The sequence below is a fragment of the Rhodnius prolixus genome, unplaced genomic scaffold (assembly GCF_049639745.1).
Source record: "Rhodnius prolixus isolate KJV_2025 unplaced genomic scaffold, Rpr scaffold_11, whole genome shotgun sequence".
NCBI lineage: Eukaryota > Metazoa > Arthropoda > Insecta > Hemiptera > Reduviidae > Rhodnius > Rhodnius prolixus.
In genome coordinates this window covers 18,304,500-18,322,412 of record NW_027411625.1, presented here as the reverse complement: position 1 = coordinate 18,322,412, position 17,913 = coordinate 18,304,500, and the positions used below count along the sequence as shown (strand labels likewise).

The window sequence follows — 17,913 nt, the reverse complement described above, 5'->3', positions numbered from 1 at the left end:
CCCTTATACTTAACTTTTAAAACTGTAAGTTTTTGTTAAGGAGTTAGTAATAATAATTTTGGAGGGGGCCTTACATAAAGGGGGCTAGCTCCTCTCCCATTCGATGTACAGAGTCGAGACCCCCAAAAGGCACATCTACATAAAATTCCGAATCGAATGACACCTCATTCATGAAAATCGGTTCACGCGTTTAGGCGCTACGCAGTTTACAAAAAAGGTAACAACAACAACAACAACAACAACAACAACAACAACAACAACAAGAACAAGAACAACAACAATTTTTGAAAATGCCGTTTTTGCACATTTTCGGCAACTTTTTTCTCAAAATCTTTCAGATCTAGGTTGTTGCAAAAAAATTACAGTTATAAAGGAGGATTTGCCCTATAATTTAAAGAAAATTTGGGAATTTTATCTTTTATAGAAAAAGAGAAAAAAATTGTCAAAGTTGGGTGTTTTTCAACGTTACGCTTTTTCCTGCAGTTTTTGATGATCAACCCTTATACAACTGTCCTACCGGACAGTTTTAATTATAATAAACACATAATCCAATACTGTCGAATTGCAGTTCTAATTTAACAGATTTACGTATCCCTAAAATGTGTTGAAATATCTACTACAAAAAATTTTGAATTATCGCGAAAAAATGTTATATTTATTATTAATAATTAGCAGTCCATTACATGAATAGAATCTGACCAGAAATTACAAAACAGATGTTTATCGCTAGACATGCATGCAATTTTAAACCCTAAAATTTTTTATTAATTACCATCTTATACTTCTTATTCGAAAATTTAAAAGTTCCTATCAGAAAACTTAGATTTATAAAGTAGATCAAACTGTGCAAATAATAGAGTTATTAATTTCCGAATGAAATATGAAAGATCTGTACACAAATTTAAAGGAGACATCACAAATTGTACCATCTGTAATTTCGAATATGTAATGCGTAAATTTTATATATTTTGTATTAAAATATCATTTTATAAAAATCCTAAAAACAAATGTATAAATAGTTACATCGGTCTTGACGTTTTAGACGTTGCAAATAATACTTACTGTATGATGACTAATAGAATTTATAATATAATGATAATGCAATTCGGAGACTGGATATGGATTTTGTAATCAACCATGATACACTGTTTCTGTTTGGAAGCCTGTTTGGAAATACCGTATCACAAAACACGAAATTTTGAGAAAGTTATTAAACCGAAATCTCAAGTAACCAAGGACTTTTGGGAACCCGAGTGTGCTTTAAGGAGGCTCAGCCGTGAAACACAAAAGAAACCTGCGCACAAAATATTATATGTACATGTTAAAAACCAATTAGATGAAATGGCACTTTTCACCAAAGCCCAAATAAATTTAGATGCAATTTGATTCAAAAAATTGCACATTTCTTGTGTTATACTTGTTTGTAGATTGTACCATTGTCTGTTGTCAGATGAACGTGAGCCAGGAAGAATACGTGAAAATGGTGGACGTCTACCTGCGGCGACTTCACAAGCGCAGTCTCAATCCCACTAAACAGCTTCTTACCTTCTTACATTCCGGTAAGCAGGAACTTAGAGTTTATTCATGTATTGGGTTCAATTTTACATTCAAGTAGCTATAATCCGTATTCCCGAACCTTGTTGAAATGGGTCACTTTGAAAAGGGTAGTCTAACGTTCACATCTCGCAGGGCTTCGACAAATTTGTACCAGCTACTTCTAAATTTAGCCAAGTCAAAAAGTGAATCCTCCTGTGAACACTAAAATAATAATAATAATTTATTAATAAATAAACATAATTATAATCTGGTGTGGACATCGGAATAAAATATTTCTGTTGAATAAGATTGCCAACACTTATGGGCCAGGAACCCTCAGCCCCCAGAACAAAAAAATGGAAAGGAATGGTCCTCCCAATATTTGAAAATAAGAAAACGTTTTGCGAACCTGTTTGTTCAGTCTTAGCCCATTTTAACGCACGCCTTTAGTTCTGAATTAACAAACAGTGGAATAAACGGAAACTGATTTATTTTTCAATTATTTCGCCCTTTCGTTTTATTGTAATTAGCTAACGTTATAATGGATAAAATTGGCGACAAAATCCTCTAACTTTTATTTATTTCAAAATTGAACTTTTAGATTTAAAGAGGTCATCTTTAGCACTATAAAGATTAGTAAATGAACAAAATAACTAATTCAATAATATTGAGATGAGCAATAAAACAGAGTAATAATGATTTAAATGTACAACTAATAGTAAGTAGTAAAATAAATGTAAATTAATAATCAAGCAGTACTAATAACTATAATTATTGGATAAATATAAAAAAGAAATAGTTTCAGAATGAGATTGTAACCATGTAGAAGTATAAAAAACAGCAGCAATACACGGTTTAACAAATTGAAAAACTAAATTTTTGGTAAATTCAGGCAGATGATTTATAATTAATTAATTGTAAAATGTATTGAGCAGTTAAATATAAGTGGCCATCTTGTACCTTCAAAACAACATCCTTTATTTAAGTAGGATAAAAAAAATAATGCCAATTTCAGTCATTTATTTTTTTTATATTAAATTCATATTTTGAACATTATTATAAGGCGGGTGGTGCGCTATCCTGTCAGCTTATGAACTGAATGTGGTCGGTTTTATGTATTTCGTTGTGAAGAGGTCAGTGTTGCCAACGGTCAAAGGATACATATTTTCAATACTTTGCAGTTAGTTGGCGTATATGTTGTTTAGTTTGTAAGCGTCAGTTTTGAAATTTTAACTATTTTCAGTCTTTAACTGTTGGCAACAGTGATCTCTTCACAACCAAACCCATAAAACCGACCACATTCAGCTTCATAAGCTGACAAGTTAGAAGATAAACAATCTTTGTAATAACAATGTAAAAATGTTATATGGTCAATAAGGTAAATAATTTTGTAAACTACATAAATTTATACAAATTCATTATAACATATTTATTATAATTATAATGTAAAATATTGATGACCTAGTCCATAGAGCGAAAGCTCGGCTAAAAAAATAAAATCTTGATTGAAATTTGCATTATTCTTTTCTTCCTACTGGATAAATGAATCAGTTAAGAAAAACAAGGAACAACCCTTTATTTATTAATCTTGATCTTTTTAATTCAAATATTATGTAATGTCATATTTATGGAGTAGGATGTTCACATGAACATTCACATGTATTAATTTTATATTAAATAGATTCTGGTGCAATTTATTTTTATCATGGTCTTTGAGAGCCACGTTTAATTTAAAGGAAGGCCAAACACTGCTCGCTTTCTTATTCCACGCTTCGAAAATACATTTTAGTTACTATAAGGTGCAATTTTCCATTCTTTTCCCGAAGTTAGTAGACTCTGCTTTGCGATCGCTCCTTCTGAGTAATAGAAATGAGACTTGAGAAGTATCAGTATCCAGAGCTCCTTCTTTCGCATGTTTGTCTACCAGGTATATGGTTTTTTTCTTCAGAATATGCGTTTTACTAGCTGCAAATTTATCTTCCTTTTAGTTGCGGCCTCTTCCTCCTAGTCTTGATCCGAACTCGTCGTCAGTTAAGTGTGGCCATGAAGGACTTTAACCCAAGGTAAATCAGTTTTTAGTAACTATTAGAAGAAGAAAAGTCTTTATTAACAAAATACTTTACAATACAATACTCTCATTATTGAAAAAGAAAACATAATCTTTTTCTTTCTATTTTTTGAAATTTAAGAAAATCATTGCATTTACTTATATCTCCACGAAAAGAACAGTTTAACTTAATGTTTACGAAATAAAGACAAAAACACTTAGTCCATTACCTATGTACATGTGTGGAGTCTGGGCAATATTCTAATTAATATTTAAAAAATAAGAAACATCTAGATTATTTCTATTCAATGCAGTTGAATTTATAAGAGATCGTCAAAAAGTTCACGAAAAAGCGTTACGTTGGAAAACACCCAAATTTGTCAACTTTTTACTCTTTTTCTGTAAAAGATAAAATTCCCAAATTATCTTTAAAATGTAGAACAAATCCACCTTTATAACTAATTTTTTTGCAACTACCCAGATCAAATCTATTTCGGGAAAAACGTTGCTGAAAATGAGCAAAACCTGCATTTTCAAAAATTGTTCTTGTTCTTCTTCAATTCCTCTTCGTCTTCTTGTTACCTTCTTTACAAACAAGGTAGCGCCTAAACGCGTGAACTGATTTTTGTGAAAGTGGTGACATTCGATTCGGAATTTTAGGTAGAAATGCCTTTTGGGGTCATGACGCTGTATATCGAATGGAATAGGAGTTAGCCCCATGTATTTAGGACCCCCCTCAAAATTATTATTTCACACAACTCTGTAAATTTTAGCCCGATATTGATTAAATCAGGCCGGATGATTGTTCAAATTTTAATGAATTCTTTACCAAATTTTAGAGAAAAGTTAGCTCTGTAACCGTTATAAATTAGAATGTTTTTTAATGTGATATAGGTTTTAAAAAGTCTTAAAATGTTTATAATTAAGCTGTAAAACATCTGCTCTTGCTTTAAAAGCCCACCTTGCCTGATAAAGCTAAATGTGATTTTTCAGGTAAGAATTGTTGCCCAACTCAAACAGGAGTCCATTGTAATGCGGAGAGAAGCTAGTCTCTATTGTTTTTGGCAAAACTTGCCCTTTAAAATATTTTCTATGCTCGTTAGTTAGGAAAAAAAAAAATATTTCTACATAGATCAATATCATTAGAGCACTCTAAGTTCAGATTTACATTTAACATTTCAGTATTTCTGTCTTGAATTACCCCCACTGCGCAACTGCTACGCAAAAATCGTCATCGAGCAGAACTGCACATGCACGAACTAGCTAATAATGAAAATAAAGAATTCCCGCGAGATGTAGTCATAATACATGCAATACATACACTATTAACTCCTAATGTGCCAAAATTTATCCAAAACAGAGAGCTTTAAACCACCAAAGTGATATAATTCTTCGGACACTAATGATATTTATTTTCTTTTTTGACATCAGTTACAATACGAGTATTATATGCTGTTGGAACCCCAACTTTACTTTACTATTGAACAGCTACAGAATTTTTGTAAATAGGAAAAATATAATTTTTATATGTATATATGATTGTTTATTAAAGAAAAATAAAGAAGGAAAAGAGGCAAATAGCCCATTTTAAAAAGTCAAGACTCTGGAATGGCAGTGTGGTTCTTTGGACGGTACAGAGATAGCGACGCCAGAGCGCGGCACGGTCGACTTCGCTAAAAAAAGGGCAGAATCGGCCGTGTCTGCATCAGTCCAAGAAAAATTTTCAACGGGAAAACATCCACCATAGCTACCTTAGCTGGAAGATTGCTGACTGGGCCTTACTCTTAAAACCTGGATTTCTGTACCGGCCAAAGGACCTCACTGTCCGGACCAGAAAAAAATCGATCACTTAACCCCTGTTTTTTGAAGAAAGAAGAAAGTGCAGCACCCGAGTCGCCTTAGTTCACCAGCTACGAAGGCCAGCCGAATCACCAGCGCTGCCACAGTGTGGGACAAGAGCGAGGACCAAGCCCAGCACACGAGCCGCTTTAGTTCACCAGCTACGGAGGCAAGCCGAATCACCAGCGCTGCCACAGTATGAGACACGAGCGAGGACCAGGCCAATTGGTACCGGGGTTTATCGGGGTGCTGGCCACACTGCCGGGGCTCCCAAAGCCGGTTGACTGGTATTAGCGAACGGCCCTTTTCAGGGCCTCTCACTTCACTTTTGCTGTGGCCTCGCGCTGGGATCAAGCCATTTTCAGAGCGGCGCAGTCATCTCAACCAACAGTGTGAACGGCCCTTTTCAGGGCCACCCAACTGTACGGCTTGATGTATACGGAGCGCCATAGGCGAGTCGAGCGCCGACATATTTTTTGTGAACGGTCCTTTTCAGGGCCATCCAGTCACTTGTACCTGCGAGCGGTGAGAAGAAAAGCTTGTATACTGGACTTCATCCCTTGGCCGCTTTAGTATACAACATATGCACTATGCTTTTGTATAAGAAAGAAGATATTTTCTGTCCGTTCAACTACCAGGAATTACGTTTGGAAATGCTATTGGGAAAATTTATACTGGCCTCTTACTAAATAGATTATCGCAGTTTGTGGAAGACCAAGGTATTTTGAAAGAATCGCCGGCGGGATTTCGAACACTAATGAGAATATATATAATTTAGCTAGTCTAGTGGAAATTACGTTATGCCAAAAAGAAGAAAGTTGTATGCCTTTTTTTATTGTCCTTTCCGCGGCTTTTGACCACATAGACAGATGGGCTTTTGTTTATAAACTATTTCAGTCCAGAATCTCCTCCAAATTTATGCAGGCTATAAAGGAATTACTGGAAGATACGTTCTGTTCTATTTGGTGCGACGGGGTACATGAAATAAGTTTGGGAGTTAAGCAGGGAGTCTTACTTAGTCCCTTGTTGTTTTCCCTTTTCATAAATGATCTGGAGGACCACCTTGCAGGAGATGGTATCGTGGTTAATAATGTCACATTTAAATCAATGGCATATGCCGATGATATAATTTTATCATCTTCTCCTATAGATATGTAAACTATCAATTCAGTGGCAAAATATTGTAAATTTTGGAATTTAAAAAAAAAAAAAATTACAAAAATCGAAAAATAATAATATTTTCTAAATGGGGTAGAAGCGCAAAAACTGAAAAAATGGTGGTTGGATGGTGAGGGGCTCGAAATAGTAAACAGGTTCCTTGGTGTCACGCTGACTCATACACTTGCGATGAGCAAACATTTTAATGAAAGGGTAACGAAAGCTAAGCTGGTTTACATTCTCTTATTAATAAAAACATTTCTTATTAATAATATATTTATTTGCCTAAAGAAAAATACATCTTGTGGCAAGGAGACTGTCCTGCACATGTACAACTTTTTACAAAAATGAAGTAATCTTAAATTAAAACCAATAATTTGTTTTCTTACTATGTTTAAATGGAATAAAAATAATATATTAATATAATTAAGCAGAATGTTAAATCATTAAATAGAATAAATAAACATATCCAAACCAGATCCTTACAAAAAAAAATAAAATAAAATTTTCCTTCATATTTAACAATCACAATAAAAAATAAATAAATACAAATAAAAGATAAATAAAAAATTAAAAATAAAATAAATAAATAATAATAAAAATTTAAAAAAAATTAATTAATCCTTTAACATAAATACAGTGAACATCTTTCTTTAAAGATTTTAATATTACTTATGAGAAACAAACATGTTTTATACAGAAGTGCACAATAATCAAATTTGATCGGCAATAAAGCAGAAATAAAGAAGCAAGTTTATCCAAAGTGGAACTTTTATCAATGAAAGGATATTAATTAAAAAAGAAACCATACACTTTAATTACTAAGAAACTTACAGCATGAGAACTGTATTTGGCAGATTATTGGGACAAAGCTCACAATTAGCGTCTGAATTAAATTACTAAATTCTGTTATTGGGAAGATGAAGCTTTTTTAGACATTTCTATGGTATCTAGAACAAACAAAAATGAGTTTAATTTCCCAACACTGTCGATATTTAGCTGATATTTTAATTTTGTTTCACTGTCGGCAAGTATAAAATGGTTTTCTAAGAATTTTTGGCGTGAAATAGAATTAGTCGGACAATATTAAAACTGTCCGGTAGGACAGTTGTATAAGGGTTGACCATCAAAAACTGCACGAAAAAGTGTAACGTTGAAAAACACCCAACTTTGACAATTTTTTTCTATTTTTCTATAAAAGATAAAATTCCCAAATTTTCTTTAAATCTTACTCCAAACCATCCTTTATAACTGTAATTTTTTTGCAACCACCCAGATCTAATAGGTTTCGAGAAAAAAGTTGCCGAAAATGAGCAAAAACGGCTTTTTCAAAAAATGTTCTTGTTGTTGTTGTTGTTGTTGTTGTTGTTGTTCTTGTTCTTGTTACCTTTTTTGTAAACAACGTAGCGCCTAAACGCGTGAACCGATTTTCATGAATGAGGTGTCATTCGATTCGGAATTTTATGTAGATGTGCCTTTTGGGGGTCTCGGCCCTGTACATCGAATGAGAGAGGAGTTAGCCCCCTTTATGTAAGGCCCCCTCCAAAATTATTATTACTAATTACTCTGTAAATCTTGGCCCGATTTTGATAAAATTTGGTAGGATGATAGGGTTAGGGCTCCCCTACTTAACAATAAAGCGACGATCTGCTCTTACACTTGTTAAGGGGAAGTATAGCAATCGTTTCAAATTATCGACTCGTGAACCGATTTTCATGAATGAAGTGTCATTCGTATCGAAATTTTGTACAGATTTGTACTTTAAAAGTCTCGACGCTATGCCTCATAAGGAGGGGAGTTCGCCCCACCCAAATAAGGCCCTTTCTAAAACTATTATTACCAATATTTCTACAAAGCTTAGTCCGATTTTGATAAAATTTAGCACGAAGAAGTGATTAAAGCTCCTCTACGTGGCTGTGAAGTGCCATCATGCTCTTACACCTACTAAGAGGAAGTACTGCAATCGTTAAAATTATCAATGAGTGAACCGATTTACATCAATGAATTGTCGTTCGATTCAAAATCTTTGCCTTTTAGGGAGAAGTACTGTAATCGCAGTTTATTTTTCTTGCTCCTCTTAAAAGGAAGTACTGAAATCGCAGTTTAATTTTGCTATTTACGTACAAATACCTTGCCATTTTATTCAAAACGCTTTCTCAAAAAATGGTTATTGAGGATGGTTGGGTGACCGTAGCTATAATCAATCTTTAAAAAGATCTCTCCAGTGGTAGTTACGGTTCCGATTTAACACCTTATCAGGTTATAATGATAGAATAGCTTATTCCAAATTTTAAAAAAATCTGTAAAGCAGACGTAACTTTGCTAATAGACAAAAAGGAAAATCTATCCAAAAGGTACAAAAATCTCCTTAACAAAAACTTACAGTTTAAAAAGATAAGTATAAGGGTTGATTAAACGCCAAAAGGTACACAAATCAGCAAGTACCCAACATTTCATTAATACTTCATTGATATTATTTAAGTAATTTTACCGCATTAATTTTCATTAATATTTTTTAAGAATTTATTAGATGTCACATACCCTTATGCTGGCCAGTTCATTCATAATAGTTATAATTGTGATAAAATGTATATTATATCTTCGTATAAATAGGTACTTTATTTTAACTCTATTCCAAATTATTCTTCTGATTTCTCTTTAATGTGCCCTTTATTCTGAAGTTGTCACATATACATGCATGTTAAATTAGAAAAAGACAAATTTAGAGTCGGCTACTGTTTAAATTTGAATCACGGAGGATTTAAAACAATATTTCAGTCTTGAATTCGTCTTATCGAAATATTCGTGAGGACAAATAACACACAGTTAATAACAAGTAGATTATTCAACATTATTTATTCATTTCTCAATTGTAATTTAATTTAGTTCCCCTAATTTTACTTATGGTAAAATACTGGAATAATTAGCTGACCTAAAAATATGCACATCTTATTTATTTTATATTACATATACACAACATTGTGGGAAGAACACCTAGATGGAGAATGTAACTGAAGAAAAATATATTATTTACGATAAAGCCAGATTGACTACTACATAAAATAACAATTACTTTAATCGAAGAATGAACTTAAACCGACGATTTTTATTTAAAAATAAAAATAAATAAATAAAATCATTGATGTATGTTGGTGTAAGCAATTTTTAAAAAATTTTATGAATTTTTTAGCCTCATATTTTTTTATTTTTTATAACGTTTTCTTTTTCACCTGTAATCAATAGTTTGATTATTATAGATAAATAGATATTACAGTCAATCTAAGTTAAATGGTGTGCTACTTGAACAAATATTTTGTAGATGAAAATGGCCAGCATAAGGGTATGTGACATCTAATAAATTCTTAAAAAATATTAATGAAAATTAATGCGGTAAAATTACTTAAATAATATCAATGAAGTATTAATGAAATGTTGGGTACTTGCTGATTTGTGTACCTTTTGGCGTTTAATCAACCCTTATACTTATCTTTTTAAACTGTAAGTTTTTGTTAAGTAATAATAAATGACTTAATGGATCAACTATAAGTTTCTGGCTGAGCGGGCAATCTTGGTCTGACATTAAAGTAAGGGCGGAACCGTCAAAAAATAGTTTTAATATATTATTGCCGGCAAGCCTTAACTGACCAACAACTCTCGACTTATCAATATTAAGGCGGTACTGCAAATAAGACTGAGGTTGGTAATAATTAAAGTCTACTATGGATCTGTGTATGAAACTAAATTTTGAATTTGATACTCTGTCTATATCGCTACTAAGTAAATTGTTTTTTAATTTATCTATAATATTCATTTTATTCTTCTCAAAATAATTAAAATCCAATTTGCGGAATAAATGAGGGTCACCTAATGCCTCCGCCCAAAATCTCACAATCGTCACCCAATTGTATTCTTGATTAAACTTTTCTCCATCATCCAGGGTACACAGCGCCAAGAGACATTGCTTAGGCAGTCGGTCTTCTGGTAGAGAAAGTAACTTGCTCCAGTAGTTAACCGCCCTTATAAAGACCGGTACACTTAACGGAGCTCTACCAGTCTCCAACCTTATTAAAACTGTCCGGTAGGACAGTTGTATAAGGGTTGATTGTCAAAAACTGCACGAAAAAGCGTAACGTTGAAAAACACCAACTTTGACAATTATTTTCTCTTTTTGTATAAAAGCTAAAATTCCCAAATTTTCTTTAAAATATAGGGCAACCCACCTTTATGACTGTAATTTTTTTGCAACAACCCAGATCTAATAGGTTTCGAGAAAAAAGTTGCCGAAAATGAGCAAAAACCACTTTTTCAAAAATTGTTGTTGTTCTTGTTGTTGTTGTTGTTACCTTTTTTGTAAACAACGTAGCGCCTAAACGGGCGAACCGATTTTCATGAATGAGGTGTCATTCGATTCGGAATTTTATGTAGATGCGCCTTTTGGGGGTCTCGACTCTGTACATCAAATGGGAGAGGAGTTAGCCCCCTTAATGTAAGGCCCCCTCCAAAATTAATATTACTAAGTATTCTGTAAATCTTGGCCCGATTTTGATAAAATTTGGTATAGGGTTAGGGCTCCCCTACGTAACAATAAAGCGTCGATCTGCTCTTACACTTGTTAAGGGGAAGTATAGCAATCGTTTCAAATTATCGACACGTGAACCGATTTTCATGAATGAAGTGTCATTCGAATCGAAATTTTGTACAATGCACTTTAAAAGTCTCGACGCTGTGCCTCATAAGGAGGGGAGTTTGCCCCACCCAAGTAAGGCCCTTTCTAAAACTATTATTACCAATATTTCTATAACGCTTAGTCCGATTTTGATAAAATTTAGCACGAAGAAGCGGTTAAAGCTCCTCTACGTTGCTGTGAAGTGCCACCATGCTCTTACACCTACTAAGATAAAGTACTACAATCGTTAAAATTATCAATGAGTGAACCGATTTACATCAATGAATTGTCCTTCGATACAAAGTCTCTGCCTTTTAGGGAGAAGTACTGTAATCGCAGTTTATTTTTCTTGCTCCTCTTAAAAGGAAGTACTGAAATCGCAGTTTAATTTTACTATTTACGTACAAATACCTTCCTATTTTATTCAAAACGCTTTCTCAAAAAAAATTGTTATTTAGGATGGTTTGGGGGACCGCAAGTATAATCATTCTTTAAAAAGATCTCTCCAGTGGTAGTTACGGTTCCGATTTAACACCTTTTCAGGTTATAATGATAGAATTGCTTATTCCAAATTTTAAAAAAATCTGTAAAGCAGATATGTAACTTTGCCAAATAGACTAAAAGGAAAATCTATCCAAAAGGTACAAAAATCTCCTTAACAAAAACTTACAGTTTAAAAAGTTAAGTATAAGGGTTGATTAAACGCCAAAAGGTACACAAATCAGCAAGTACCCAACATTTCATTAATACTTCATTGATATTATTTAAGTAATTTTACCGCATTAATTTTCATTATTATTTTTTTAAAGAATTTATTAGATGTCACAGACCCTTATGCTGGCCAGTTCATTCATATTATTTTTTTGTTATAATTGTGATAAAATGTATATTCGTATAAATTGGTACTTTTTTTTTTTTCGGCGCATCAACTTCTTGGTCATTAGCGCCTGGTACTTTATTTTAACTCTATTCCAAATTATTCTTCTGATTTCTCTTTAATGTGCCCTTTATTCTGAAGATGTCACATATACATGCATGTTAAATTAGAAAAAGACAAAGTCAAAGACAAAAGTGTCGGCTACTACTTAAATTTGAATCACGGAGGATTTAAAAGAATATTTCAGTCTTGAATTCGTCTTACCGAAATATTCGTGAGCACAAATAACACACAGTTAATAATAAGTAGATTATCGAACAATATTTACTCATTTCTCAATTGTAATTTAATTTAGTCTCCCTAATTTTATTTATAGTAAAATACTGGAATAATTAGCTGTCCTAAAAATATGCATATCTTATTTATTTTATATTACATATATTCAACATTGTGGGATAAACACCTACATTGAGAATAACAATTACTTCAAAGGAAGAATGAACTTAAACCGACGATTTTTATTTAAAAATAAAAATAAATAAATAGATGCAAATGGCCAGCATAAGGGTCTGTGACATCCAATAAATTCTTTAAAAATAATAATGAAAATTAATGCGGTAAAATTACTTAAATAATATTAATGAAGTATTAATGAAATGTTGGGTACTTGCTGATTTGTGTACCTTTTGGCGTTTAATCAACCCTTATACTTAACTTTTTAAACTGTAAGTTTTTGTTAAGGAGATCATATAATTAGGCGTGTATCGAGGCCAGTGAAATAAATGTTTTAAAAATTTACTTTGTGCTGTTTCCAAAGAATCCAAATATCTTAGCGCCCAAACTTCGGAACAACACAAAGTTGTTGTTACAAGCGCATCCAGCAAAGTGATCTTAGTTTCCCAGCAATTGCATTTACTTTTTCTTAATATTTCCTTTACCTTAACGCTAGCTATTGCCGCCTTATGCAAAAAGAAGTCCGTGGCAACTTTAAATTTCCCACTTGCAGAAAAAGGAACGCCCAAATAAGTATATGTTTTTGTGTATTCCACTTTCAGTCCCCTGTAAAACAACGGTTTGAGCTTTTTCATTCTCGGTGACCTGTGGAATACTAAAACTTTGGTTTTTGCCGTATTTATTTTCAAGTCATTATTAGAACAATATTGATCTAATAGCTTTAAGTTTCTATGAGCATCGTGCCAAGTATAATTAAATATTACTAAGTCGGCAAACAGAAGCATATGGACCTGGGTGAACGGCGTAAGTTTAATACCATTTGCTCCATTTTCCTGGTAAAAAGAGACTATGTCTGCTAGGAATAAAATAAAAAGGGCCGGACTAAGACTCTCTCCTTGCAATAACCCAGAGGAGATTGCTGTTTCATCTGATAATTTCTGCTCTAAATTTATAAACATTACTGCATTATCATAAATGCATTTAATTATCCTTATAATTTTCCCACTGACTCCCATTTTAAAAAGCTTATCCCACAATAAAGCATGATTTACGCTATCAAAAGCTTTCTTAAAATCAACAAATGTCGCATAAATATATGCTCCTTTCTTCTTAAGATTTATTGCAATCAGTGACATTAGAGTAAAAACATGGTCCAGACAGCTCCTGCCTTCTCGAAAACCCGCCTGTTCTTCTGGCAACAAACCCCGCCATTCAGCCCAACTTAACAGCCTACGCGCCAAAATACTGGTAAATAATTTAGTAATATTATTCAATATGGCGATCCCTCTATAGTTATCAAAATCTTTCCCATTTCCGTTCTTATAAATCAGACTCAGTTTGGAGCTCGACCAAGCTTTTGGGACAGTTTCAGTGGCCAGAATTGAATTAAATAAATTTTGAAGGTAATGTTCCCATCGAGCAGGAAGGCACTTATAGGCCTCGTAGGGAATATTATCGAAACCAGGAGCTTTGTTATTTTTAGACATTTTTATTGCAAGCTGTAATTCACTTAGGATCATCCAAAAAGGGATCACTTACAGAAAAAAACAATTTGTCCGATACCATTTTCTCTCCGAAAAGTTTGTTGTAATTATCATTTCAACTATTCAAGTCTATTTCATTGACGGACGGCTTGTATCCTTTAATTGATTTTATAGCTCTCCAAAATCGAGAACTATTTTTAACATTATTAATATTTTCGAGAAATAACATATAGTGTTTCGTTTTTTTCCGATTAATTAATTTTCAGTACAACGTCCTCTGTTGAAGGTATTCTTTTAAGACCGATGGATCATTATGCTTTAAGTACAATCTATATTTCCGGCGGAGCAATGTTTTTTGTTGTTTGCACTCGTAGTCATACCAAATTTGATTAGCAAAGTGTGGTCCATTACTCTTCGGTCGCTTACAGAATGTCATAATCGAATCGGTAAACGCCTGATCTAAAGCCTCGACAAAATAATGGTAGAGATTCTCAACATTATCGGAATTGAAATAAATTCTGGATGATTCCTTCAGGCTAGCTAGAAAAAAAGGACTTTTGACAACGTCCCATCTAATTCTTTTTAAAGAAGGTTGTTCACTGGAAGAAGAGATATTATCTGCCTTATTAGTTATTAGTAAATCCTTAACAAAAACTTACAGTTTAAAATGTTAAGTATAAGGGTTGATTAAACGCCAAAAGGTACACAAATCAGCGAGTACCCAACATCCCCTCCTTATGAGGCACGGTGCCGAGACTTTTAAAGTGCAAATCTGTAAAAAATTTCGATTCGAATGACACTTCATTCATAAAAATCGGTTCACGTGTCGATAATTTGAAACGATTGCTATACTTCCCCTTAACAAGTGTAAGAGCTGATCGCCGCTTTAATGTTACGTAGGGGAGCCCTAACCCTATCATCCTAACAAATTTTATCAAAATCGGGCCAAGATTTACAGAGTAATTAGTAATAATAATTTTGGAGGGGGCCTTACATAAAGAGGGCTAACTCCTCTCCCATTCGATGTACAGCGTCGGGACCCCCAAAAGGCACATCTACATAAAATATTGAATCGAATGACACCTCATTCATGAAAATCGGTTCACGCGTTTTGGCGCTACGTTGTTTACAAAAAAGGTAACAACAAGAACAACAACAAGAAGAACAAGAACAAGAACATTTTTTGAAAAAGCCGTTTTTGCTCATTTTCGGCAACTTTTTTCTCGAAACCTATTAGATCTGGGTGGTTGCAAAAATATTACAGTTATAAAGGAGGGTTTGGAGTAAAGTTTAAAGAAAATTTGGGAATTTTATCTTTTATAGAAAAAGAGAAAAAAATTGTCAAAGTTGGGTGTTTTTCAACGTTACGCTTTTTCGTGCAGTTTTTGATGGTCAACCCTTATACAACTGTCCTACCGGACAGTTTTAATAAGGAACTTCCAAAGTGCATGTACACATCAGATGATCAAAACAATCAGAAATTGGGTCAATTGATAGATCACGAAATAAATTAAACATATTTTCATCAATCCAAACTAAATCAACGGTACTTTTCCCTCCACTCGGGGAAAAAAATGAAATTTTCCCGGGGTTATCTGAATTCAAACGGCCATTGCATAGAAAAAATCCTAAGAACTCCATTGTTTCGGTTAACAATTTAGTAAAAAACAAGTAAGAAAACAAAATTATTATTTGTTTTGATTTAGGTTTTCTATATTTATTTTGTGTTTTGTTACGTTCAATAATTAAAACTGTCCGGTAGGACAGTTGTATAAGGGTTGACCATCAAAAACTGCACGAAAAAGCGTAACGTTGAAAAACACCCAACTTTGACAATTTTTTTCTCTTTTTCTATAAAAGATAAAATTCCCATATTTTCTTTAAATCTTACTCCAAACCCTCCTTTATAACTGTAATTTTTTTGCAACCACCCAGATCTAATAGGTTTCGAGAAAAAAGTTGCCGAAAATGAGCAAAAACGGCTTTTTCAAAAAATGTTCTTGTTCTTCTTGTTCTTCTTGTTCTTGTTACCTTTTTTGTAAACAACGTAGCGCCTAAACGCGTGAACCGATTTTCATGAATGAGGTGTCATTCGATTCGTAATTTTATGTAGATGTGCCTTTTGGGGGTCTCGATCCTATACATGGAATGGGAGAGGAGTTAGCCCCCTTTATGCAAGGCCCCCTCCAAAATTATTATTACTAATTACTCTGTAAACCTTGGCCCGATTTTGATAAAATTTGGTAGGATGATAGGGTTAGGGCTCCCCTACGTAACATTAAAGCGGCGATCAGCTCTTACACTTGTTAAGGGGAAGTATAGCAATCGTTTCAAATTATCGACACGTGAACCGACCGAAGTGTCATTCGAATCGAAATTTTGTACAGATTTGCACTTTAAAAGTCTCGACGCCGTGCCTCATAAGGAGGGGAGTTCGCCCCACCCAAATAAGGCCCTTTCTAAAACTATTATTACCAATATTTCTATAACGCTTAGTACGATTTTGATAAAATTCAGCTCGAATAAGTGGTTAAAGCTCCTCTACGTTGCTGATGCTCTTGCACCTACTAAGAGGAAGTACTGCAATCGTTTAAATTATCAATGATTGAACCGATTTAAATCAATGAATTGTCGTTCAATTAAAAAATCTTTGCCTCTTTGCCTTTTAGGGAGAAGTACTGCAATCGTAGTTTATTTTTCTTACTCCTCTTAAAAGGAAGTACTGAAATCGCAGTTTAATTTTGCTATTTACGTACAAATACCTTCCTATGTTATTCAAAACGCTTTTTCAAAAACATTGTTATTGGGGATGGTTTGGGGGACCGCAACTATAATCATTCTTTAAAAAGATCTCTCCAGTGGTAGTTACGGTTCCGACTTAACACCTTATCAGGTTATAATTATAGAATTGCTTATTCCAAATTTTAAAAAAATCTGTAAAGCAGATATGTAACTTTGTAAAATAGACAAAAAGGAAAATCTATCCAAAAGGTACAAAAATCTCCTTAACAAAAACTTACAGTTTAAAATGTTAAGTATAAGGGTTGATTAAACGCCAAAAGGTACACAAATCAGCAAGTACCCAACATTTCATTAATACTTCATTAATATTTAAGTAATTCTACTGCATTAATTTTCATTAATAAGTTATTTTTTAGAATTTATTAGATATCACAGACCCTTATGCTGGCCACTTCATTTATATTATTTTTTTTGTTATAATTATGATAAATCATATATACGTACATGCATGTTAAAGTAAAGATAAAGTTAGAGTAGGCTACTGTCTTGAATTCGTCTTACCGAAATATTCGTGAGCATAATTAACACACAGTTAATAACAAGTAGATTATTAAACAATAATTATTCATTTCTCTATTGTAATTTAATTTAGTACCCCTAATTTTACTTATAGTAAAATACTGGAATAATTAGCTGTCCTAAATATATGCATATCTTATTTACTTTATATTACATATACACAACATTGTGGGAAGAACACCTAGATGGAGAATGTAATTGAAGAAAACTATGTTATTTGCGATAAAGCCAGATAATTATTACCTATTATTATAAACGTTTGACTACTTCATACAATAACAATTACTTTAATCGAAGAATGAACTTAAACTGACGATTTTTATTTAAGAAATAAAAATAAATAAATGAAATAAACAAAATCATTGATGTAAGTTGGTGTAAGCATTTTTTTAAACAAGGTTTTGAATTTTTTAGCCTCATACTTTTATTTTATTTTTTATAACGTTTTTCTTTTTAACCTGTAATTAATAGTTTGATTATTATAAATAATTAGATATTACAGTCAATCTACAGTGCTACTTGAACATATATT

General features: G+C 32.9%; 1 protein-coding gene across 2 annotated transcripts in view; it reads left to right on the top strand.

Annotated features, from left to right (window-relative positions):
* Positions 1–17,913, top strand: part of mav (TGF-beta domain-containing family member maverick) — a 135,479-nt gene that overhangs the window by 104,877 nt on the left and 12,689 nt on the right. For both annotated transcript variants that reach the window (XM_074137741.1, XM_074137742.1), the window contains exon 2: positions 1,451–1,559. In XM_074137741.1, coding sequence (XP_073993842.1) covers positions 1,451–1,559 — 109 coding nt within the window. The remainder of the gene's footprint in view (positions 1–1,450; positions 1,560–17,913) is intronic.